The sequence below is a fragment of the Coenobita brevimanus genome, chromosome 27 (assembly GCF_032717465.1).
Source record: "Coenobita brevimanus isolate Jiangsu-jjx chromosome 27, ASM3271746v2, whole genome shotgun sequence".
In the NCBI taxonomy this organism is placed as follows: Eukaryota; Metazoa; Arthropoda; class Malacostraca; order Decapoda; family Coenobitidae; genus Coenobita; species Coenobita brevimanus.
The window spans coordinates 24,342,272-24,368,322 of NC_136980.1; the positions used below are offsets into that span (position 1 = coordinate 24,342,272).

Below are 26,051 nucleotides of genomic sequence, written 5' to 3' on the forward strand. Positions count from 1 at the left end.
CATCCGCCACAATCTCAGCCACCCTTTCCTCCTCTACATTTAACAATCTTTCAAAATACTCTGCCCATCTTTTCCTTACTGCATCCATCTCAATTAACATCCTTCCATCCTCTGCTTTTATTCGTTCTTCCTTCCCAGACTCTCCCTTTCACACCCTTTTCACCTCCTTCCAAAACATTTTCTTATTCTGTTGAAAATTCTCTGTCAGCCACATACCCCACCTCTCATCTGCTGCCACTTTAGCATCACGCACAGCCCTTCTCTCTCTATTCCTCTTTTCCTTATACCTTTCATATGACATCTCATCCTTCCTCTGCAGCAACACTTATGCACGTCTCTTCTCAGCCACAGCCATACTTACTTCCTCGCACCACCATTCACTTCCTTTTCTTACACCACCACCCACAAGTCTCACACCACACACCTCTTCTGCATGCCCCACCACAGCACTCTTAAACAACTGCCATTCCTCCTCCACGCTGCCATTTTCCCGATCTTTCACTGCGTTCCACTCATCTTTCAGTTTCTCCTGATACTCAATCTTTTTCTCTCTTTTATCCAACTCACTCACTTTCAAAACCTCCCTGCCACACCTAATCCTCCTAGCTCTCACCCATCTCTTACCTACTCTTAACTTTCCCTCCACCAGGTAGTGGTCAGACATACCTCCACCCTTCCCTCTCAGAACTCTCACATCCAACAATCTTCCTATTACATTCCTAGACACAACCACATAGTCCATCAAGGCTCTATCAACAACCCTTCCACCCTCCTGTCTCACCCATGTATACTTATAAATATCTTTCTTCTCAAACAGCGTACTCCCAATCACCATCTCACTCAACACACATCGCTATCATTCGTTCCCCATTTTCATTTCTTCCAGGCACACCATGCATACCAACTACGCCTTCAACTGCTACATTTCCCACTCTAGCATTCAGATCTCCCATCATTACCACATTCACATTCGCTCCAAAACTCTGCAGACACTCATCAACATCATTCCAGAAAGACTCCCTCTCTTGTTCATCCCTTTCACTACCAGGCCCATATGCACTCAGAAACACCCACAACTCACGTTCAAATTTCGCTTTCACCAACATCAGTCTCGATGACACCTCCTTCCATTCAATCACACATTGCTGTACTTCCGGACTCACTAACAAGGCCACACCTTCTCTTGCTCTTCCTCTATCAACACCTGACAATCTTCCATTCACACTTCCAAACATAGATTCCCCCTTCCCTTTCATCTTCGTTTCACTCAAAGCTAACACATCCAACTTTCTTCTCACAAACATTCTCCCAATCTCCTCCCTTTTAGCCTCAATCGTACTACATCCACGCACATTCATAGACCCAATCTTCAGGGTACGGGGATAACTCCATCCCCCATCCCTTTTTCCGGCCTGTCTCTTTTTAGGAACTAAAAAACAGAGGAGGGGGTCCCTAGTCCCCTCACCTCGCCCCTTTTAGTCGCCTTTTACGACACGCAGGGAATACGGTGGCAGTATTCTTCCTAACACAACCTGGCCGCAGCGTAGTAGTACCACCCCATAGTGCGGCCAGGTTGTGTTCCCCCCACCACATATATATGTCAATGTATATACATATATATATTTTTGCCTTAATGACCAGGGGCTCCGGCCCCAATGGTCGACAGGCAAAAAAAAAAAAAAAAAAAGGGGGGGGAGAGATAAATAGCGGGGTTCGGCCATCATTGTACTTTACTGCCCATTACTTCGCACTATCACAATGTTTACGTCGTAGTTTATGCTTAGTATTGACAAGAGTATGACCACAGAAGCCAACATTTTAGTCTCTTCTCTCTCTCTCTCTCTCTCTCTCTTTATGCATGTATGTATGTATGTATCTGCCTATACAACTTCAAGCCTCCACATCTGACTTCCTCTACAATAGTTAACATAACTGAACCACATCTTGAAATATATTGAAACAACATTTTCCCTCAACGCCACACAATTCTCCTTCAAATCCTGACAACTTTCCTTCAAAATCAGTCTTATTTCCTCCACATTCTGACATCTTTCAAAACTCTGATGCAGTTCTCGCTTATCTGACTTAATCGAAAAATCACTCCTCATTCCGGCAGATCGTAACATCATACCCAACATCACTTTTCATCCATTCCTAACATCACCTATAAACCATATTTTCACCTCTATAACAATTAAGTGTTCCATAAATGGCTGTCAAAAATGACAGCCTTGCTCACAAGACTTCACACACTGTTTTCATGTTACGGGTCTTAAGCACTATCGCTTTTACACACACACACACACACACACACACACACACACACACACACACACACACACACATACACATACAAAAGAGCCCGCGCCTCTTCATATTATCGCCTGAAAGTTATATAGCGATAAGCAATGTTCCTTCAGTATCACTCACAAACACTGCCCTTTAACCCTTCCCCCCCACAGATTAGCCTTAAGGCAGTGTGAGGCTGTCAGTGCGGTAGTGTGAGCGTCAGCAGTCGTAATGGCAGCGTCAGCAGACACCACCACCACCACACCGTCATACACACTCACAGGCAAAATCGCTCTCGTCACAGGTAACATTGTATGCACTTTGTCATAACAGCAACTTGACTTATTCTGTTGAATGAAGTGTTTGTAAACTTGTTTTGCTATTTTTCCAAGATACTGGAGATGGTTGCCTTCATGTGGTGGCACTGATATAGGATAACCGGTCGGCTTAGGTGTCAGGTTATATAAACGCACCTCAGCTATTTCCCTATCCCCCGAAAGTAGGATGGTACACTGTGTGAGAAAGACAACTTCAGCTTTTAGTCCACCAGGTTCAAGTTACAGATGAACCTGGGACTACGAGGACTATACTACTACTACTATTGCTGCTGCTACCTCATAATAATTATTGTTAGTATGGAAGTCCCCAGAGTGATGGATAATGGAGGTGATATCTTACTCCACCATTTCAAAAAGTTTCCTAAACTACATAGGAAGGTCTGAAAGTAGCGATAACATAAGAGGAAAATCCGTTATCGGTGAAGACAGGGCAATTCTTCTGGCTCAGACTACAATAGATTTCTATCTATCTATATACCTAGGCTGCTTCCCCCAAGGAAAGGGAGGTAGCCGAGACAGGACGACACACTCCCCATTTACTCATCCATTCAAACACATTCATTCGCATCTTAGCCCCAAAGGGGAGAACGGACAGATCCTCACCGCACCACACCACACAAGGGTCAACTGCGCAATGCAATCAGTGACATCCGCAGCAGGGCCTGACAGCAGAGCTGGTTTACCCCTGCCACATCATAACAGACCATCCCTTTACCCGCACCTGACCTGACTAGCTGATCAGACCAAATGCGGGAGAATATCCCCTCAGGGCTGCGTCATCACTTATTCATTCACAAATTCTCTCCATTTATTTCTGTCACGCACAGCCACTCTTCCTTGCTCAACAGACATCCCTCTCGCATCCAGCACTCTCTTCACACTGTCCATCCATCCTATTCATGGTCTTCCTCTCAGCCTTACACCTCTCACATCAGATCTAGTTATCTTTTTCACCAATCGCTCATTATCCATTCTCTCCATATGCCCAAACCATCGCAACACCCTCTGCTCAACTCTACCAGCCATCTCCCGAACAACTCCAGTTCTCCTTTGCACTTCATCATTTCGCACTCGATCCATATGCGTCACTCCACACATACTCCTCAGACACCTCATCTCCATTACATTCAAACTTTTCCTCTCTGCTACACCCATATTCCATGTTTCAGCTCCATATAACGCAGTCGGTACCACAACACCCTCATACAGCCTTCTCTTTACATCCATTCTAAGTGAACGACATCTAAACACTTTTTTCATTCCTCCCAGCACCTTTCCTACTTCATTTATTCTAAACTTCACTTCTGCATCTATTCTTCCATCCACAGCAACATGTGACCCTAGATATTTAAAACACTCTACCTCCTCAAGCAACTAGCCATTCAAAACTATATTCATCCCCCTACCATATAACAACCACGTACACTTCATTAATTTATTCTTCTCATTTACTTTCAATTTCCTCCTTTCACACACCCTTCCAAACTCCTCTACCAACTGTCTCAATCTCTCCTCTGAATCAGCCACCAGTGCAGTATCATCTGCAAACAGCAGCTGCATAAGATTCCACTCTCCGCCATCAACATTCACCAAACTCAGTCCTCCACCAAAAACTCTTGCATTCACCTCCCTTACAACACCATCCATGTAAATATTAAACAACCAAGGCGACATCACACATCCCTGTCGCAGCCCCACTCTCACGGGAAACCAATCACTCACAGCATTTCCCACTCTTACACACGCTGTACTATTTACATAAAAACTTTTCACCCCTTTTAGTAACCTACCATCAAGTCCATACAATCTTAAAACAGTCCACAAAGCCCCCGTATCAATTCTATCATACGCTTTCTCTAAATCTATGAATGCCGAAAACACATCCTTGTCTTTCGCTAAATACTTTTCACACACTTGTCTCACAGCAAACACCTGATCCATGCATCCCCTCCCTCTCCTAAAGCCTCACTGCTCATCACCAATCGCTCCCTCTGTACCCTCTCTAACTCTCATAATTAACACTCTACCATAAACCTTACCTACAACACTCAACAGACTTATACTCCTAAAACTAGTACATTCATATTTATCACCCTTGCCTTTATACAATGGGACCACAAAAGCACTTGCCCAGTCATTTGGCACCATAACTTTCACAAAGCACACATTCAACAATCTTACTAACCAGTCAACAATAGTCACTCCACCACCCTTCAGGCATTCCACAGCACACCCATCCATACCTGCAGCTTTCCCTATTTTCATCCCCTTTACTGCCTTCTCCACTTCCTCCTTCGTGATTAAAAAATCATTCAACTCTCCCAACACATTTATTCCTTGCACCCTTCCATCCGCCAGAATCTCAACCACCCTTTCCTCCTCTACATTCAACAATCTTTCAAAATACTCTGCCCATCTCTTCCTTACTGCATCCATCTCAGTTAACATCCTTCCATCCTCTGCTTTTACTCGTTCTTCCTTCCCAGACTCTCCCTTTCGCACCTTTTCACCTCCTTCCAAACATTTTCTTATTCTGTTGAAAATTCTCTGTCAGCCGCCTACCCCACCTCTCATCTGCTGCCACTTTAGCATCACACACAGCCCTTCTCGCCCTATTCCTCTTTTCCTTATACCTTTCATAAGACATCTCATCCTTCCTCTGCAGCCACACTTCATATGTATGTCTCTTCTCAGCCACAGCCATACTTACTTCCTGGCACCACCATTCACTTCCTTTTCTTACACCACCACCCACACGTCTCACACAACACATCTCTTCTGCATGTCCCACCACAGCACTCTTAAACAACTGCCATTCCTCCTCCACACTGCCATTTTCCTGATCTTTCACTGCGTTCCACTCATCTTTCAATTTCTCCTGATACTCAATCTTTTCCTCTCTTTTATCCAACTCACTCACTCTCAAAACATCCCTGCCACACCTAACCCTCCTAGCTCTTACCCATCTCTTACCTACTCTTAACTTTCCCTCCACCAGGTAGTGGTCAGACATACCTCCACCCTCCTCTCTCAGAACTCTCACATCCAACAATCTTCCTCTTACATTCCTAGACACAACCACATAGTCCATCAAAGCTCTATCAACAACCCTTCCACCCTCCTGTCTCACCCATGTATACTTATATCTTTCTTCTTAAACGGCGTATTTCCAATCACCATCAATATCGCTATCAACACACATCGCTATCATTCGTTCCCCATTTTCATTTCTTCCAGGCACATCATGCATACCAACTACACCTTCAACTGCTATATTTCCCACTCTAGCATTCAGATCTCCCATCATTACCACATTCACATTCGCTCCAAAACTCTGCAGACACTCATCAACATCATTCCAGAAAGACTCCCTCTCTTCTTCATCCCTTTCACTACCACGCCCATATGCACTCACAAAAACCCACAACTCACGTTCAAATTTCGCTTTCACCCACATCAGTCTCAATGACACCTCCTTCCATTCAATCACACACTGCTGTACTTCTGGACTCACTAACAAGGCCACACCTTCTCTTGCCCTTCCTCTATCAACACCTGACAATCTTCCATTCACATTTCCAAACAGACTCACCCATCCCTTTCATCTTCGTTTCACTCAAAGCTAACACATCCAACTTTCTTCTCACAAACATTCTCCCAATCTCCTCCCTTTTAGCCTCAATCGTACTACATCCACGCACATTCATAGACCCAATCTTCAGGGTACGGGGATACCTCCATTCCCCATCTCTTTCTCTGGTCTGTGTCTTTTTAGGAACTAAAAAACAGAGGAGGGGGTCCCTAGTCCCCTCACCCCGCCCCTTTTAGTCGCCTTTTACGACACGCAGGGAATACGGTGGCAGTATTCTTCCTAACACAACCTGGCCGCAGAGTAGTAGTACCACCCCATAGTGCGGCCAGATTGTGTCCCCCCCCCCCGTGGCGGGGGGGACACAATAGATTTAAGCTCTATATATATATTAGTGTAACAAACACCTTACACTGCAAATGGAGCGAAATTTTAAAGTACGCTCTTCAGCACGAGAAATCGTCCCTTAAGTGAATAATATCGTCCGTCAGATGCAAGAAGTGTACAGGAAACGTCATATAATGAAAAGGTTAATGGCAGTGCATAAAAATTTGTTCATTTACACTGTTATTTCTACAAGCAATATCAATATTTAAAGGGCATAAATAGCATACAACATAATATTAATCCCTTCACTGTGATGAGGTGTCAGTACATTTATTGTTGCTAACTCTAGATATTTTAATGCATTTAGGAAAGACCTTTTGACATGAAGGGATTAATTAGGTTTATTTCATCCATATGGTTCGAAAGACTTCGCCTATGTAATTCGTTTAGAAAAAGCAATAATATACTGAGAAATTAGTAAAAAATATGTTAAGGAGCAACACGTAAAACAAATTGGTATGGAAGATGGGGCAGAGAGTGGTGTTGTCAAATCCAAAGCTAGAAATACCGCTAAACTTGTTTTCACAAACAGCTAGAAGGACAGTAAATAATTTATATATCCAGAAAATCATTTGACGAGGGCTTATAATCACTGGTTTATCGCTGATATCTTGCAGGGGTGTCTTATGATATAGCTGGATTTCGGTAATACCTCCGGATCTAGAATAAAAACACTAAATTTGCAACAGTATTAGGAATTCTCTGTACCTGACGATGATACAAGCACTGATCTCTAACCTACTTGCCAGTCACCATGATGGCTTATTATCACTACAATACAAAAACTGATCTCTAACCTACTTGCCAGTCACCATGATGGCTTATTATCACGACAGTACAAAAACTGATCTCTAACCTACTTGCCAGTCACCATGATGGCTTATTATCACTACAATACAAAAACTGATCTCTAACCTACATGCCAGTCACCGTGATGGCTTATTACCACAATAATACAAACATTTATTTCTAACATGCTAGCCAGTCACGATGATGGCTTATAACCACAATAATACAAACATTTATTTCTAACATGCTAGCCAGACACCATGATGGCTTATTACCGCCGCTTGGCAACTGAGTCGACTGAGTGGCTTACCCTACGGGAGACTACTCAAGGACCCGTTTTCTCGACGGCTTAGGAAGCTCCCTAACACCTTTTATTAAGCGATTTATTTTGTTTCTTACACCGTACTGTCTTCGTCAGTGGTATGTAAAGCCTTGCAGTAACGTCTTATTCATCCTTATTCAAAAAGAAATCGCAAAAGGAAGAGGTATTTGGAAGCTTCCTTAGCCGACGAGAATACGAGCCAAGGTCAGTCGGCGAACAGATGATAAGACACAAGTCTCCTACTCCCCAGTGCATGACAACAAGTTGTTTGTAGTCTATTCTTGCTGTTGTCACACGATTTCATTCCACCTGAGAGAGCGCCCTAACACTGAAGGAGTTAATGAACGATATAGCAGACCCTCCGGATCGACAACTCTCTCTTAAGCTGAGTACAATTAGGAGATAGCCACAGTATAACAACTTCCTTACTCTGATTGAAGGGCTAATGATGATGTCCGTTTGATATTTTATTCCAGCTACCGCCAGACGATTTAATATGGCTTAGGGTGAATAAAGGTGATGGATATTCAAACAATGTGCTGATCGTGTTCTCAGTTTTCCTGTAGCTGTTAACCTTTATTGTAAAAACTCTTTCAGATAATATTATTGCCCGCCTTTAGAAGGTGGAGCGATAATGTTTTAGCCTGCCTCTGTGTGTGTGTGTGTGTGTGTGTGTGTGTGTGTGTGTGTGTGTGTGTGTGTGTGTGTGTGTGTGTGTGTCTGCCTGTTTGTCTGTCTGTCTGTCTGTCTGTTCCCATTTCATCTCATGAGCGGCTTGAGCTATCAACATGAAACCTTCTGGCTATCAAGCTATGGCCAAAATCTTGGACTTGACCAACAGCATATTCTGGCGGGCGATTAGCATTCGGCTTCCGAATAATTTCCTTCCATTTCATGATGAAAATACCAGCACAAGTAAATAAACACGATGAGACAGTTGCTCACCATTTAATGTCTTCAATATTAGACCTCTGGGCTGGAATTTATTAAAACTCTTACGTCCTAAGGATGACTCGTAAATAGTTATGAGTGCCCCTAAACACAGGAGAAATCTTAAGACTATTTATAATAACACGAAAGCGCTGTGGCTTCTCACATCTCAGGGCCCAGTTAGGAATGCTGGGCAGCTGTCACAAGAGCATACGAGTTTCTCACAAGCGATAGAGGAGGCATGATGGCAGTCTGACAACAACTCTGAATTCGTTGCCCAGGACATTTGTGTGTATGCAGAAATTTGTGATGTGTAGAATGATGGTACACACACACACACACACACACACACACACACACACACACACACACACACACACACACACACAATTTCCAGGTGGTCTGCTATCTTGAGGCAAAGGTGTTGAATTCCTTAATATCTTGTATTTCGTTTCCAGTACTCTTGGTGGGTACCTTATCTACTCTTTTGATCTCAGGTAAACCTGAATGTTGTCTGAACCACATAATTATTACTGAACAACCCAGGTTTTTCCGCCATAACTGACTAGCTGCTGTATGGCACTTAAAGATGTTACTTTAGAATCTGGTAACCATTTCTATTGCTGGTTATATTTTATCAAAATTTTTATGAGACCAATAAAATTCATTGATGGTTACTGGGCGCTGAAATAATAATTGAGATACAACAGGCAGTCGCGGTCATGACGGTATCAAACCGTCTAGTCCACGTCAATACATATCGCGTGATGATAACACTTGAGAGATAACTATGATTACCTGGCTTCAACACAGCAGTAACGGATGCATGTACTGTCCCAGGTGCTGAAGTAATAACTTCAGGACGGATATCTTAGGGTAATTTTGAATAACAATATTTAAGCACGAGTTTATCTTCAACTGTTATGGAGCTAATATTACTGAGTGCCTCGTGTGTGGAAAGTTTCTGTCATAATTTAACCACAGACTTATAAGTGTATCTCCGTTACGGTTCAGAATTGGACTCATGTTGGCACACCTTTTTTTTTTTTTCAATATCATCCAAGAAATCTCCTGAAGTTGGTACCTATGTTTTGAGTCACCATGTTTGATACGAGTATGCATACATTCATACATAACATAAACATACAGTAACTTATCTGTCTATGCACTCATCTCTCTCTCTCTCTCTCTCTCTCTCTCTCTCTCTCTCTCTCTCTCTCTCTCTCTCTCTATATATATATATATATATATATATATATATATATGTATATTGTTACGGAACAGAGAGAGATAATGGACACTTCAAGTGAGAATACTAAAATCACTACTGTCCCGCAAAGTTCCAGGTTCAAAACAAAAGAGTTAGGTAAAATTACAAGTTAAAGTTTAATGCTCAAACTAACAACTAAACATTCAGGAGTCATAAGGATAATGTAATGGCAAAAACAGGTTAAATATATGGTTAACTGCAATAGCCTCTCTTAACATGAATTTAGCAAGAGCAAATTTATCTAAGTCAGCCCTGATAAATGAGAAAACCGGATAATGCTCAGTTAAAGCAAGATATATTATTACAGATACAAAATATTTTAAATAGTGACTGACATTAAAAACTCCACATGAATCACAAAAACCTTACCAGGCCTACGAATTAACGCCTCAGGACATACAGTACAAGAAAAATGATAACTACACTTATACTCAAATTATACAGCAGCTAGATAGCTGGAGACTTCCTGAGCACTGACAAAAATAATAATACACTATACAGGGGTGGACAGAGATGTGAACAAAATGAGGAGTAGATCTAAGTGGCAATTAATGCAGAGACTCTCTCTCTCTCTCTTGCCAGACGCAATAATCCCGTAACGGGTGGCCGTTTGACTTTGAGTTATTTGTTTTATGGAGGGGGGCACTAATCCTCCACCAACCCACTTGTTGACACGTAGGGAGCACGTATGGTTTGGTTATATGGTTACCACCCAGCGTTGTAAATGATTTCTTGGCTTACAGGAAACCATTTGTCTTGTCACTCAATGTAAAGCCACCTGTAAAGGAAAGAAAAGCAATAAGAAGTGAGAGGAAAGATGGGAGAAATAAGAAGAGAGGAGGGCAGGCATAGAAAAAGAATGATAAAGATTAAGGAATAAGTAGGCAGCACTACATCAAGTGAGTGGCTGATGGTCGACACCACCTATTCGGAGACTGAGCTCATTATATAGGGGCCGGCAGGGCTTGATACAACTTGTAAGAAGGACGCGCAAATGAAGCAATAGGGAACAAAGAGTTGACAATCCTGCTCTGAACAACAGGAAGAACGACTTACTCTACTATAAGGGGGAGAAGGGGGGAGTGAGGTAGAACATGCAAGCCTGGTCACTATGGAAGCCACGAGGCGAATCGTGATCAAACAGGCAGCATACTGTATGTTAGAATTATACAAAGGATGATGAAATCATAGGCTATGTAACACCTCCCCACAAAGAAAAAGAAATTTACAATGGAAATTTCTTATTACTCTAAAACAATCTGTCTAAAGTCTAGATAAGCATTCTGCAATAACATTTTCTTTCCCCTTGACATGTTGTATGTCTGATGAATACTCCTGAAGAAGTAGACTCCATCTTGTTAATCTCTGATTTTTATCTTTAAACTTACTAAGGAATTTCAGTGGGTTATGATCGGTATAAATGACTATGGAGTCAAAACCAGAACACAAATAAAATGAAAAATGCTGTAAACCCAAAATCAAGGCCAAAAGCCCTTTCTCAATAGTTGAGTAGTTCTTTTGAGGTGGAGTGAACTTCTTACTGTAATAAGATACAGGGTGTTCAATACCCTGATCATCCTCTTGCAGCAAAACAGCCCCAGCTCCTGTATCACTTGCGTCAACAGCCATCTTAAAAGGCTTAGCAAAATTTGGAGTACCGAGCATTGGCTGACTTAACAGGATAGCTTTAAGTTTACTGAAAGAGGATTCACAGTTATCGGTCCAGACAAATTTAACTCCCTTTTTCAGTAGGTCTGTAAGTGGTGATACAAGAATTGAAAAGTTAAGAACAAATCTCCTGTAATAACCTACCATTCCCAAAAATCTTTGTAGCTCTTTCCTACTTTTAGGTCTGGGAAGATCACTTATAACCTGAACCTTAGCTCCTGGTGGTGCAACGTGTCCATCACCAATTACGTACCCAAGGTACTGAACTTTAGCTTAACCAAACTCACACTTCGATAAATTAGCTACAAGATTAGCCTGAACCAAACGCTCAAGAAATTTACTGACATGGCATAGGTGATCTTTCCAGTTGTCACTGAAGATTAATATATCATCAATATAAACAACACACCCTGCCAAACCCTCTGTTACAACATTCATGAGCTTCTGAAAAGTGGCTGGTGCATTCTTTATACCATATGACATTACCGAACATGCAAAAGTCTTTCCTAATGTTACAAAACATGAGATCTCCCTAGCACGTTCAGTCATAGGTACTTGCCAGTATCCCTTTAACAAATCAAACTTACTTATGTACCTAGCCTTTCCGATCTTGTTTATGCAATCTTCTACGCGAGGGAGAGGGTAAGTGTCTGTTTTGGTTATCTGATTAACACGTCTGTAGTCGATGCAAAGCCGCTGTGACCCACCTGGCTTAGGGACTAGAGTGACAGGAGAACTCCACTCGCTCTGACAGGGCTCAATCATCTTGTGCTCCAACAGGTAGCCAAGCTCCTTCTGGATGAGAGGAACTTTCACTGGGTTCACACGGTAAGGAGGCAGTTTAATTGGCTTTGCGTCTCCAACATCGACATCATGCATCAACACAGTGGTTCTTCCTGGAGTGGCACGGAACACTTGCGGGTACTCCTGCAGTAATGCCGAAAACTCCTGCCTTTCCTCGGGAGCTAGATGAGAAAGCTTAGTCTGGAGATCGTTCATGATATCAGGATTCTTCCCCAAACTATCACTCAGGCTCATGCTGCATGGGAGAACTTCACTTGCAGACTCGGGTGGAACAGCTACAGTGCAGACTGGGTTATTTTCTTCCCGCCTGTGATATAACTTTAGCATGTTGATGTGACAAAGTTGCTTGTTCTTTCTACGATCTGGTGTGGTGATGACATAGTTGACATCACTGAGTTTCTTCTCCACGAAATAAGGACCACTAAACTTGGCTTGAAGAGGTTGCCCATGCACTGTTAGCAGAATCAAAACCTGATCTCCTGGCTGAAAGTGACGTAACCTGGACTTCTTATCATACCAAGTCTTCATCTTCTCCTGAGCAGCTCCTAAATTCTCTCTCGCCAGCTGTAATGCAGTGGACAGCCGTTCTTTGAACTTCATCACATACTCCAGCAGGTTGACGTCATCTTCCTCCGACAGCCAGCATTCCTTGAGTAGCTTAAGGGGTCCTCTTACTTCATGGCCAAACAGTAGTTCAAAGGGTGAGAACCCCAGTGATTCATTTGGAGATTCTCTTGCGGCAAATACAACGAATGGAAGACCTTTATCCCAGTCTTTCTGATGTTCCAAACAGTATTTCCTGAGCATCGATTTGAGTGTTTGATGATATCTCTCCAACGCTCCTTGGGTCTGGGGATGGTAAGCTGAAGATGTGATCTGGGTGATGCCCAACTCTTTCAGAGACTGATTGAAAACATTTGACATGAAATTACTTCCCCGGTCTGACTGTACCTCCTTGGGCAGATCAAACTTGGTGAAGAACCCTAGATTTTCCTTAACCACGTTCTTTGCTGAGATATTTCTAAGTGGAATGGCTTCAGGATAACGAGTAGCCATATCAATCAGGGTCAACACATAAGAAAATCCTGAAGAAGTCTTAGGAAGAGGGCCCACATATCCACCAACACATGGGTGAAAGGCACCTCAAAAGGAGGAATGGGAACTAGAGGTGCAACCTTTTTGGTCTGATTACACTTCCCCACAACTTGACAGGTGTGACAAGACTTACAATACCAGGAAACATCTCTGAAGATACCTGGCCAGTAGAAGTGTTTCAAAATGCGTGCCACAGTCTTCCTCACTCCAAGGTGTCCTGGCAAACTGGAATCATGAGCCACTCTAATGATATTCTGCCTACAAACACGAGGGATGACAACTTGATGTACAACCTCCAATTCACAGTCGGCTGATGCTGTTGGGGGTCTCCACTTTCTCATAAGTACTCCTGACTTTATATAATAACAAGTAGAAGCACCAGCTGACTCTTCCTCACTGCAAGCAGAGTTAGCTACACCTTTCAACTCAGGGTCAGCAACCTGCAACTCAACCAACTCTTGACGAGACAAATTATCAACACTACGGGGTACTTCCTCATCTGGTGAGTGGTCCAAATTAGCAAGAAAAGTGTCAGCTAGGATAACATCATCATCATCATTATCCTCTAAGTCACCAGTAACTTTAGACTTAGCCCTAGTGACAGCACATGCAAAGAACACATAAGGGACATCACAATCCTGGGTCGCAGTCACTGGTTCACTAGACAACTGAGGAGCTGGACACACTTGACTTCCACCAATATCATTTCCAAGTAAGAAAGTTACACCTGACATTGGGAGTGTCTCAACCAACCCAACCATAACGGAACCATTAACAAAACCAGACTCTAAATTCACTCTGCACAGAGGGACAGAGAAGTAATTATTCCCTACACCTTGTAAGATTACAGTTTCATCAGAGGAATTAACATCAGAGCCTAGAACACTGGTCAGCATAAGGGATTGGCAAGCACCTGTATCACGATATATTTGAACTGATTTCCTGTCATTACTGTCCAGAGGACTGACAAAACCATCAGACAGGAAATTAGCACATGAACTCTTGAGAGTGTCACCCACGTTACTGCTCAAAAGAGGAGCTCCATCATGAGAATTTAAGTTACCCCTCAAAGCAGGTTCAGTTAACTCAGTTAAAGAATTCTGGGAACTCTCAAGAGTGGACACTAGACCAATTGACTGAATATTTAAAGACTCCTTTTTGTTCACATCACGCTGTCTCCTGAAACATTTCTCCGTAGTATGACCAAGCTTACTACAATAAGTACATTTACTTTTCAGAAATCTAGAGATGGAGCTGATATTTACTTCCTGAGAAACATCATCTTTATTCTCTTTCCTGTTACCTGTACTCTGAGTAGAGGCAACGTACTTGCTCTCAGCTTTCCTTTTTTCTTTAGAATATCTCTTGTGAGTGAGAACATATTCATCAGCTAAAACTGCAGCATCAGACAAATTATCTATTCTTTTCTCATCAAGATATAGGCCTACATCTTTATTAATACACCTTTTGAAGTCCTCCAGCAAAATCATCTGCTTAAATTTATCAAAATCAGAATTTACATTCTTAGAATTTAACCACTGCTCTAACAGATCTTCTTTGATTTTTGCATACGCAACATGGGATTGCTTATCTTCCTTATAAGTTGTCCTAAATTTTACTCTATACGCTTCAGGAACAAGCTCATAGGCCTTAAGAATCAAGCTCTTAACTACATCATAATTATCAGATTGATCCTGAGGCATAGATGCATAAGTTACTTGAACTTTACCGGTGAGAACACTCTGTAGGAGTACTGGCCAATACTTTTTGGGCCAATTAAAACCTGTAGCTACCCTCTCAAACAACTGAAAATACTTTGTTAAATCAGACTCATTAAAATGAGGGACAAGTTTAACATTTTTAGCCACATTAAAATCATCAGAGCTAGATGATCTAGTTCCACTTTGTTTCATGCGATACTCATGGTCTGCCTGAATCCTAGCAATTTCAATTTGTGCCTGTGCCTCCTGAACACGAGCCTGAGACTCAGCCTCCTTAGCACGAGCCTCCTGCAGGGCTCGCTGTAACTTAGCTATTTCAATCTGCGTTTGCTCATCTGGAGGAGTTACATTAAACAAGCTTTTATTAATCTTGTCAACAATTTGATCTTTAGACTGATGAGAGTGAACAGCAATTCCCAATTGTTGAGCAACAATCTTAAGTTCATTCTTTGTTCTGTTTTCTACATCACACACTGTTTGCACATTTGACAAAAAATCTTTGGCTTCATCAACAGTAGTAATAGTAGACATCATGAATAAATCACAGTCACAAAATATCAAGCAATATCCTTATGATAATATCCTGAATATCCTGATAAGAGGTCGCCAAATTTATGTTACGGAACAGAGAGAGATAATGGACACTTCAAGTGAGAATACTAAAATCTCTACAGTCCTGCAAAGTTCCAGGTTCAAAACAAAAGAGTTAGGTAAAATTACAAGTTAAAGTTTAATGCTCAAACTAACAACTAAACATTCAGGACTCATAAGGATAATGTAATGGCAAAAACAGGTTAAATATATGGTTTACTGCAATAGCCTCTATTAACATGAATTTAGCAAGAGCAAATTTATCTAAGTCAGCCCTGATAAATGAGAAAACCGGATAATGCTCAGTTAAAGCAAGATATATTATTACAGATACAAAATGTTATTAATAATGGCTGACATTAAAAACTCTACATGAATCACAAAAACCTTACCAGGCCTACGAATTAACGTCTCAGGCCATACAGTACAAGAAAAATGGTAACAACACTTATACTCAAATTATACAGCAGCTAGATGGTTGGAGACTTCCTGAGCACTCACAAAAATAATAATACACTATACAGGGGTGGACAGAGATGTGAACAAAATGAGGAGTAGATCTAAGTGGCAGTTAATGCAGAGACTGAGCTCATTATATAGGGGCCGGCAGAGCTTGATACAACTTGTAAGAAGGACGCGTAAATGAAGCCATAGGGGACAAAGAGTTGACAATCCTGCTCTGAACAACAGAAAGAACGATTTACTCTACTATAAGGGGGAGAAGGGGAGAGTGAGGTAGAACACACAAGCCTGGTCACTATGGAAGCCACGAGGCGAATCGTGATCAAACAGGCAGCATACTGTATGTCAGAATTATACAAAGGATGATGAAATCATAGGCTATGTAACAATATATATATATATATATATATATATATATATATACCGGTATATATATTCTTTTGTATACATACCGACTATTTGAATCACCAGTTAATCTTAACAGCTTCTGAGCCTGACCCTCAGATTTACACGTGTCGACTCATCACTTCGTTTCCTTAGACTTCGACCAACTGCCGATGACTTTCTGTTGCGTATACATTCGTAGTCTTCAAAAATCAAATTAAAATACCTTCTTTGTACCAGCACTCCAACATGTTGATCATCATTTATTGGTGGTCATCTCCATGGAGGTACTGAGCAGTGCTGCCAACTGACAAAATTGCTAACTGTAACAATATTTTTTTTAAATCGAACTCGCTTAAAGGCCGCCATCGGAGGCCTCCGCTCGATGTCAAAAGGCCAGAAATTAGTCATAACTCGGGAATCGGTGGCCCGATTTGACGTGAAGTTGTTTTATTCGTCAAGTTAGAGCATTTTAACGGTACCTTGCTCTAACCAAAAATGCGCTTCGTTGCGCCGTTTTGGCTGTTACGGTAACAAACAAACCAAAAATGGGTAAGTGGGTTTGTGGGTGGATAGGTGAATGGGTGTTGTGGGCAAGGAGGGAGGGGTGGGTGAATGGATGGGGTGGGCTGGTGGGTGGGTGGGTAGTAGGCAGGGTGGATGGTAGATTTTGTGAATGGATGGTAGGATGGGTGGCAGGGTCCGGGATTTGTTGTTGGTCATTATAATAATACAAAGGACTCACACAAAATCACTCCACTTCCAGCCTAGTCATCTTACCAACCCTTTTCCAGCATTACCTCCCCCACCTCTCCCTCCCACACTATCCCAGCCCGGTTGTTGTTGTTGTAGAGTAACTCCAGTCTCACTGCCCGAACGGACCCATCAACCACAGTCAGGCAACTGCCCCGCCACAGCAAGGCACAGGGAAGCATGTAAAGTTTTGGATCCTGGATGGACTGGGTATTTGAATCTCTCCACCAAGTTAACAGTGGCACCATAGTAGGCTCCGCAGCATTGTAAATGGTTTCCTGAGTTACAGGCAACCATTAAACTTGTCACTCAGTGTAGAACCAGATGAAGTGAAACGAAGATTAATGGAATGTGGAAGGAAAGATGAGAAACAAAGGAAGAGAGGTAAGCAGATACAGTACTAAAATGATAAAGGTGAAGGAAGAAGCAGAGAGCACTACAGCAAATCAATGGATGACGGTCGCCACCACCTACTTGACTGGTATATCAAGGTAATATTCGAAGTGGCTGGGGAGAATTCATAACACGTCTTCCTTAGTTATTCCTTCTTTTTTTTTTTTTTTTTTTCTTTTTTATGTGACCGACTCTGGGCATAGGCTTCACAGCCTGCTTTCAAGGCCCAGTAGTCCTCCTACGTACCGCACACCTCTACATGTCACCACTTCGGCGCTAACACCCACCGTCCATACTGAATACATGCTAGGGCTGTCTCATGCAGGACTGGTGTATTGGTATTAGCGGGGGTATTTTTACGACACGTCGGCGGGCCTTCTGGTAGATTAGTAAAGTCTGATTTTATGATTCACTTCTATCTATTGCCAGACGCCTCAATCCCGTTTGGGGTGGCCACAAACAAATCGCCTCCAAGTCGCCCTGTCCCCCGCCATTTCATTACCCTGCTCCCAAGTCACACACCCGTCTCTCATATACCTCTCCACCCCATTATGATTCACTTCATTATGATTAATACTGGGACGGTGAGCAATAACTAACAAAACCCAGTGATGCCATCGTTGAAACTCTTCTCAGTGTATTGTGAGAGTTTGATAATTGTTCAGTTGTTCAGTTTAAAAAAAGGGTGATATTACTGTCCACCATTGTACATAAAAACTGCAGTATCAAAAGGAAAACTATAGTACTCATGAAGGAGCACTGAGTACTGCCTGACAGTACTGTGCAGCAAGCGGAGGACACTGAACACTGCCTGAGAGTATTATAAAGAGACAGAGAGGAAAGAAATGGGTACTGACTGAGAAAATATTTTCAGTGAGATAGCAGAGCACTCACTACAGATAATGCTTTATATTTAAAGACTAAAGTTTACTGTGAACTTATTACTGCCTGTCGCTTCAGGCGGCGGGAGCGGCATTGGGCGCGCATGTTGTCAGGTGCTGGCCAGGGAGGGCGCCCGACTGGTGGTCGCTGATATCAACCTTCAGGCGGCCAAACACACCCTCACTCTCCTTCCTGGTGAGTCACTCTCCTGTCTGGTGAGTCACTCTCATGCTCACTGCGTCACAGACTATCCAGAGGTAAAGTTATGTCTGCATGATGGGCAGTTGTGTTTAGTGTAATACAATGGAGAAAATGATCAACATAAGTAAAAGTCTGCTAACATATCTGTCTGTCTGTCTTAACAAGTCTACCTACATTACCTAAATATAAATCAATAAACAAAGAGAGAGAGAGAGAGAGAGAGAGAGAGAGAGTAAATTAACCTGTTGTTGGTAGGCACAAACATGTACCTAACTTAATTTTGTGCACATTGCTTTACTTGAATGAGAAGAAATGGTCATGTTTGAACTTCCCAAGCACTGGAACACAATATTTTAGTGATTCATGTCACTCATTTGAGAACGCATTAAGCTAACACTCCCTTCCCTCCCTTTAATCCTCTCTCTCTCTCTCTCTCTCTCTCTCTCTCTCTCTCCACCAAAACCTTAGTGTGAATTAAGCTAACCTAACAAACCTAAACAAATACAAGTTCTCATCTCACTACGCCACTTCACTTTCTTTAATTAGGGCACTCTGACAAAAACATGATTATAAATATCAGTTTACTTATCTTACTGCCTGTTTACGTGGCATAAGGTGGCAGTTATTCACCATCAGTCAAGTAGTCTCTTAATTCCATTAGCGATCTTTATGTCCTCTATAGTTCCTTCACCTTAACTTGGCACAGATTTTTGACCTTCTGTGGCTTACATTATGTAGCTCAGTTGCAGAAAAAGACAGTGCTACTCCTCCTTGTCCTTTCCATAGTAATTCCTCGTGACTAGCAACATATTTCGGTGTTAATCTAGTGTTGTTGCAGCTCAACATTCAAGAGGGATAGTAAGTTTTAGGCCAAGTTACAGTAAAATGAGTATTGTTTCACCAGCAGTATCTCTCTCTCCGTACCTCATGGTTAGAGCTGACATAAGATGAAAAGTTATTAAAAAATCACATTCACAGATATAGGTATGTTATTGTTTTTATTTCTATAAGATTGATAAAAAAAACAGGATGTTACATACTATCGTAAACAATGTTAGCCCCACATCCCGTATCAATAACTGCTTCACGAATATTCAATGGTGCGGGTTGCCAGGTCATTATGTTCTTAAAATTAATGCATTCCAGCACCTCAGTTTAAGGAATATAATCAATATAAATTAATCCTTGACAATCGTATGAAATAATTAACAAAATATTTACAGTCTTATAGGCAACAGTACAGTGTTAGGTGAAGAAGCAGTTAAGTTTATGGGATCATTAGACAATCAGTCATTGGTCACAAATCAAAATTTGTTTTTCAGCTTTTACAAAGTGTTCGAAAATTTAACCTTTGAGCTGTGACACGTCCTCTGCATTTATAACAGTTACAATATACTCAGTTGGGGCCACTCACCATCCACTCACTCGATGTAGTGCTACTTTGGGTGTCTACCCCTCCCTGTCTTCCTTCCTTCCTCTTCTGTCATTCTTTGCTTCAATCATTCCTCTTCCTTCTGCCTACGGGTGACTTTACACTCCCTCTTCTGTCTTTCTTTTCTGCATTCTTTCCTCTTCCTTTTGCCTATGGGTAACTGTACACTGCGTGACAAGCCAAAAGGTTTCCTGTACACCAGGAAACCATTTGCTATGCTGGGTAGTAACCATATAACCAAATTATAACGCCTGGTGGTTTAGTGGGTAATTAAGGCCCTTCAATCGGATTGAGCCGATGAAGGTCTATATCCAAGGGATGGTTGGGGTTTATTGCTCACGTAATGCCACTCAGGGATGAGTGAGGCCGGTCACACTCATCTTAAATGTCAGGACCAACTTGCCTAGCCCAGGGTTTCTGCGCTACCCATGGGGTGACACAGGATTGGATGATGGAAGGATGGACAATATACTGAACTCAGTAAGAAAAATATCAATACAGCAAACATCACCGGCCTGTTCCCTGCATCAGACAATCCATACCGTATTTATAGATGAAGAAGAAAACAAAAGCATTGCATTTTTATTTACATTGCTTATGTCAACTTAATCTTCCCACCCATGGCTTTTACTTCAGCTACATAATTACTTTGCGTGGCACCGGATTTTTTTTTTTCCCCCAAAATACTCTGTGTGTATTGGTGATGTTCTTGTTTAACGACTATTTAGGAGCTTACAATGTTTTTTTTTTTTTTTGCATTTCCAGTTTTTGAGCCATTAACAGGCAGAGGTTATCACATCAGTCATTTCTTCCATCTGGAGTCCAGGAAGCCTTAATATGACAAATTGGGGCGGGGAGGGGGAGATAAATGCTAGAAAAAAAAAAAAATTGTAGCTATGAAAAACCTGTGGTATAAACCTGAAAACTGTAGCCCTCCCCTGCAAGCACTGTGCACTTAACAATCTGTTCTTTGAATTTAGATCATTGGTTCTTAGTACAAGAGTTGCTGGTAGACTAACCAAGCCTCACATACCAAAACTTACTTGCGATGTGAACAGGAAAACTGACTGAGAAGGTTTGAAAAAAAAAAATAATTAAATAAAGGTATTATAGTAGATGACTTATTCTTGCAGATTTTATCTCCTCCCCCCCACCCCTTATCATAATTTGACTTTCCTAGGCACCAGATGGAAGAAAAAAATGTGATGTAAATTACCTTCGTCTGGGAATGGCTCAACATGTGACAAAAGAAAGAAAATTTTTCGCAGATCACGAAAGGCCATTATGTGAGTGGAAGTCCATCGTCGCATATTTTGGACACACACACACACACACACACACACACACACACACACACACACAGTCTTTAGCAGCAGACCAAATAGCTTAACAGTTGCACTGAAGGCTATGGATGGGAAGACGAAGAACTAATGAAGAAATAATTACAAAGTTCAAGGAAAATGCTTTTATTTAATTCTCATTGTATAAATTATATATTGCACGTATTGCATGAGGCAATGAACATAATAACGTTTACTATTTACCATGGAGATTCGACTTTTTTTTATTCATTTATTTATTTTTTTTTTACCCAGGAACATTGTGAATGGGCTCAGGAGCGCTCAGAATCAGTGGATAATATATTTTTTTTCTTCTCTCTCTCTTTCATAATTACCCGAGGGCTGTGGCTCAGGCTGCTTACTCTGTAGCTGAAACAGAATATAACAATAGCATCTCAGTGGAGCCAGTCAGTCTCACAAGTGGTGCAGTATGCTCAGTTCTGTTTTCTTTGGTGCTGTAAAGCAATATGGTACATTTGCTTATTGCCAGAAGAGGAAAGTTGGCTTTTTTCCTAATGTATTTGACAGTAAGCATTCTAATGAAATTCTTGCTGTGCCTCATTGTTGCAGTCCTGATTTTGCATTTAGGTATGTTCAGGCGATACCCATTTAACCCGCGGCATCCCATCAACGTTCTTCCACGTCCTCACGTTTTGTCACTGCCAATCCCGTCGACGTACTTTAACGTCCTGCAATTGCAAGGTTCATAATTTCCACAATTTTCAAAATTCGCGCAAGATTTTTGATTCACCCACCTACCCAAGCCTCCCCTACCTTCCGGAAGGTGGGCAGCATCCCAGACCCCACGTGACCCGCGCTCGCCCTTGTCTCGGTCACTCACCTGTTAGCAGTGACCCAGGTCAGACATGGAGTGTAAAGGTCTCTCAGACGACGAAATACAATCCGCCCTGGATGCCTTCACTTTAGATAGCGATTGTCCACTTGATGATGATGTGGTGGATCAAGATTATGTGCAGCCTGAGGAGGAAATAACATGCAGTGATGAGGAGGTCCCTTCGCCCCGGAAAAAGCGGTATGTCACATATTGTAAGGCAAGGGAAGGCCAGCCTGCACCCAAACCACCTGCACAGACCTCTCTCCATCCCCTAGAGAGAGATTCTGATGAGGACGAGGATGAGGACGATGACAATGACGGCGGCTTAGGACGTGATGTTGCCTCGTGGTTGGGAAAGGAAAAAATCTCACCCCGAGGATCAGAAGGTGGGGCGAGAAGGCAAATAAGGTATGGTCCTAGTGTTTTGTCTGGGGAAGGCGAAAGTGGTGTGGTGGGAGTGCGGGGTGAAAGGGAAAGTGGTGTGGTGGGAGCGCGGGGTGAAAGGGAAAGTGGTGTGGTGGGAGTGCGGGGTGAAAGGGAAAGTGGTGTGAGGGAGGCAGCACGAGCACGTGGTGCACGTAGGCCTAGGGGAGAGGAGGTGGAGCCACTCCCCAGCACGTCTTTCGCCACACAATATTCCCAAATTTCCTCCCCACAGCCCCAGGATGTGGGGAAAGGAAGGAAAGGGAAGGGAAAGGGTAAAGGAAAAAGGAGAGGGAAGAGAAGTGCGAGTGATGAAAGGCACCGCTCTCCACCTCCCCAACCTCCCCCACCACCACCAATGTTGCGTTGTGCCTTCAGCCATGTTTCAGAGAGTACCATAACTTCCTACACTACTGAAACTGTGTGGGATGGCGATGTGACGCTCAGTATAATGGTAAGGCCAGTCAGTATGTGCTAAGTCTTATATAAAGTTGAAAAAGGTGTAATGTTTTGCAGGAAAGTAATGTATAAGTTGAGAAATAGTGTAAGTTGAAAGAAGTGATATCAAAACTACACCCACTGTGTAAATCTGCGAAAATATGACGCTCAGTATAACACTCTGGTCAGTAAATATGTGATAGCAAGAATATAAAATGGAAACGGGTGTAATGTTAGCAGGAACGTAACATATAAGTTGAAAAATAGTGTAAGTTGTAACAATTGATGTCACAAGTATACCCACTGTGTAAATCTGCGAAAATATTAAGCTCAGTAGAACATTCTGCTCTGTAAGTATGTGATAGCAATGATATAAAGTGGAAAAGGGTGTAATGTTAGTAGGAAAGTAATTTATATGTAAAATACTAGTGTAAGATGAAACAAATGATATCGCGATAACACTCACTGTGTAAATATGCAATAATATGATGCTCAGTAGAATAGTAAAGTCTCCAATTATGTGATAGCAATTATATAAAGTGGAAACATGTGTAATGTTAGTGGAGAAGTATTATATAAGTACAAAAATAGGTTGTAAGCTGAAATAATACTCATAGTGACTTCACCTTCTGTGTTAATATGCGCTATTATTACGCTAAATATTTACGTAAGGCCTGAAACTATCTCAAAACAGTTCTCTAAAGTGGAAAAGTGTATAATGTTATTAGGAAAGTATTATGTAAGTAGAAAAAACACAATACGAGTTGAAACAGTCACAGCGAGTTCACTCACTACGTAAATAAGCGCTAACATTATGCTAAATGTTATCGAAAGGCCTGTGAATACGTAAAAACAGTTCAATAAAATGTTAAATGGTATAATGTTATTGGAGATGTATTATATAAGTAGAAATAATGATATGTATCATGATTCAGCAATGTTAGCGATTCATCGTGAACAGTTTGGCCGATTTCGCTCGGTTCGCCCGATGGTACAATGCTTATTTCACCTCCATTTTTGTATAAAATCCAATTTACTCTTGTATCACATGTTTTTATGTTTGTAATAAATACATATCTACTTACTTTCATTGGTTTCCCAGACTTATAATACCATAGAAAACGTGAGAGCCTCAGACCACCTACACAGAACACGGTACCAGGTGTAATGAAGGTATACCTGTTTAGGCCACTTATGGACCCCGGTGAACACTTTCTTGGTGATTGACCATTGTTTCTGACCAAAAGCGAAAGTTTTAGCAAAAAAAATTGGGGTCCAAAAATGGTCGGAATTGGCGGGTGCCAGTGGTGAAAAAGTGGTCGGGACGGGGCGGGTTAACATCCTAATTGGAATCAAAAGTCACTATTAACGCCAGTAGTCTTGAAACTGAGGGAAGGGATTACCCTTCCCACATTCCGGTCGAAGTGGACGTTCACACCTTCAACGTAAATGGTAATCTTGAAAGGGTGAGAGAGCACCCCTTCGTGTGGGTAGACTCAGCAAACAGTTGGTAGCACTGATTAGTTTTATATTTTAAATATAAAAAAAAAAAACAGTTTCGAAGGTTCATATATAATATAATCCCTTAATGTTAACATTTCTTACCCATTTAATTATTAAAGACTGGCATTTATTCTTGAATACTCTGTTAGTATGTATACCATACCTGCACCATTGCGAAAATTAGGTGACAGACATAGCTTTAAAGTGGTTCATGCAGTCAGTTATAACCATACTTATACGCCTTGGCTGGGCATACCGATTTTGATTATATTCCTGCCCCTAATGCTTGTTTTAGTCAGTTTCCCACCCAGATTGCCGAAAACCCCCAAGTCCCCCCAAATCACTTGGGAAGGGGGGTTAATTTGAAAACTAATTACGAGCACCGAAAATAAAAATCTAATTTGTTCAAATCACACCAAAATACACCAGAAAAATAAATTGCCAAGCCAAACAAAATAGTGCGGACTTGTAAAAGTTTACCGAACGCAAACATGAGGCTTCATAATTCAAACTGGCTGTGCACGATTTGTCTGTTTAAACAGTGCTCGGCCATTCTTTACTTTAGGAATCATTTAATGAACTAATCAAACTATTTATAAAAGTATCATGCACCATATCTGAAAACAGCATGGCAGAACTACTGGAAAATATAATGGAAGTGGATATAGTGTCTCAACTTTGTTTTCGCCTCGTCGTAAACTAACCATCTCCAGAGAAGTGAAGTCTTCTAAACGAAAAAATATTAAACGCTTATTTTTTTCTATACACGATATTTTTATCTATTTATCTATCTATTGCCAGACGCCTCAATCCCGTTTGGGGTGGCCACAAACAAATCGCCTCCAAGTCTCCCTGTCCCCCGCCATTTCACTGTCCTGCTCCCAACTCACACCCCCCTCTCTCATATACCTCTCCACCCCATCCGTCCATCTCATCCTCGGCCTCCCCCTCCCTCTTCCCCCCTCCACCTCACTCACATACACTCTCTTCGTCAGTCTTTCACCCTCCATTCTCTCCACATGGCCAAACCACCTCAGTGTGTTCCTCATAACGCTTCCTATCACATCCACATCCACACCACAACGCTCCTTTATATCCTCATTCGTCAGCCTGTCTCTCCATGTGACTCCACAGGCTCCTCTTAAATAACTCATTTCCACTGCTCTCACTCTTGACTTGTGTCCTTCCTACAACGTCCAAGCTTCACTTCCG

General features: G+C 41.8%; 1 protein-coding gene across 1 annotated transcript in view; it reads left to right on the forward strand.

Annotated features, from left to right (window-relative positions):
* The first annotated feature begins 2,520 nt into the window (after positions 1–2,520).
* The window catches only part of LOC145394510 ((3R)-3-hydroxyacyl-CoA dehydrogenase-like), a 55,295-nt gene continuing 31,764 nt past the window's right edge, over positions 2,521–26,051 (forward strand). Inside the window, exons 1-2 of the mRNA XM_080268354.1 lie at positions 2,521–2,593; positions 18,746–18,862. Coding sequence (XP_080124480.1) covers positions 2,521–2,593; positions 18,746–18,862 — 190 coding nt within the window. The remainder of the gene's footprint in view (positions 2,594–18,745; positions 18,863–26,051) is intronic.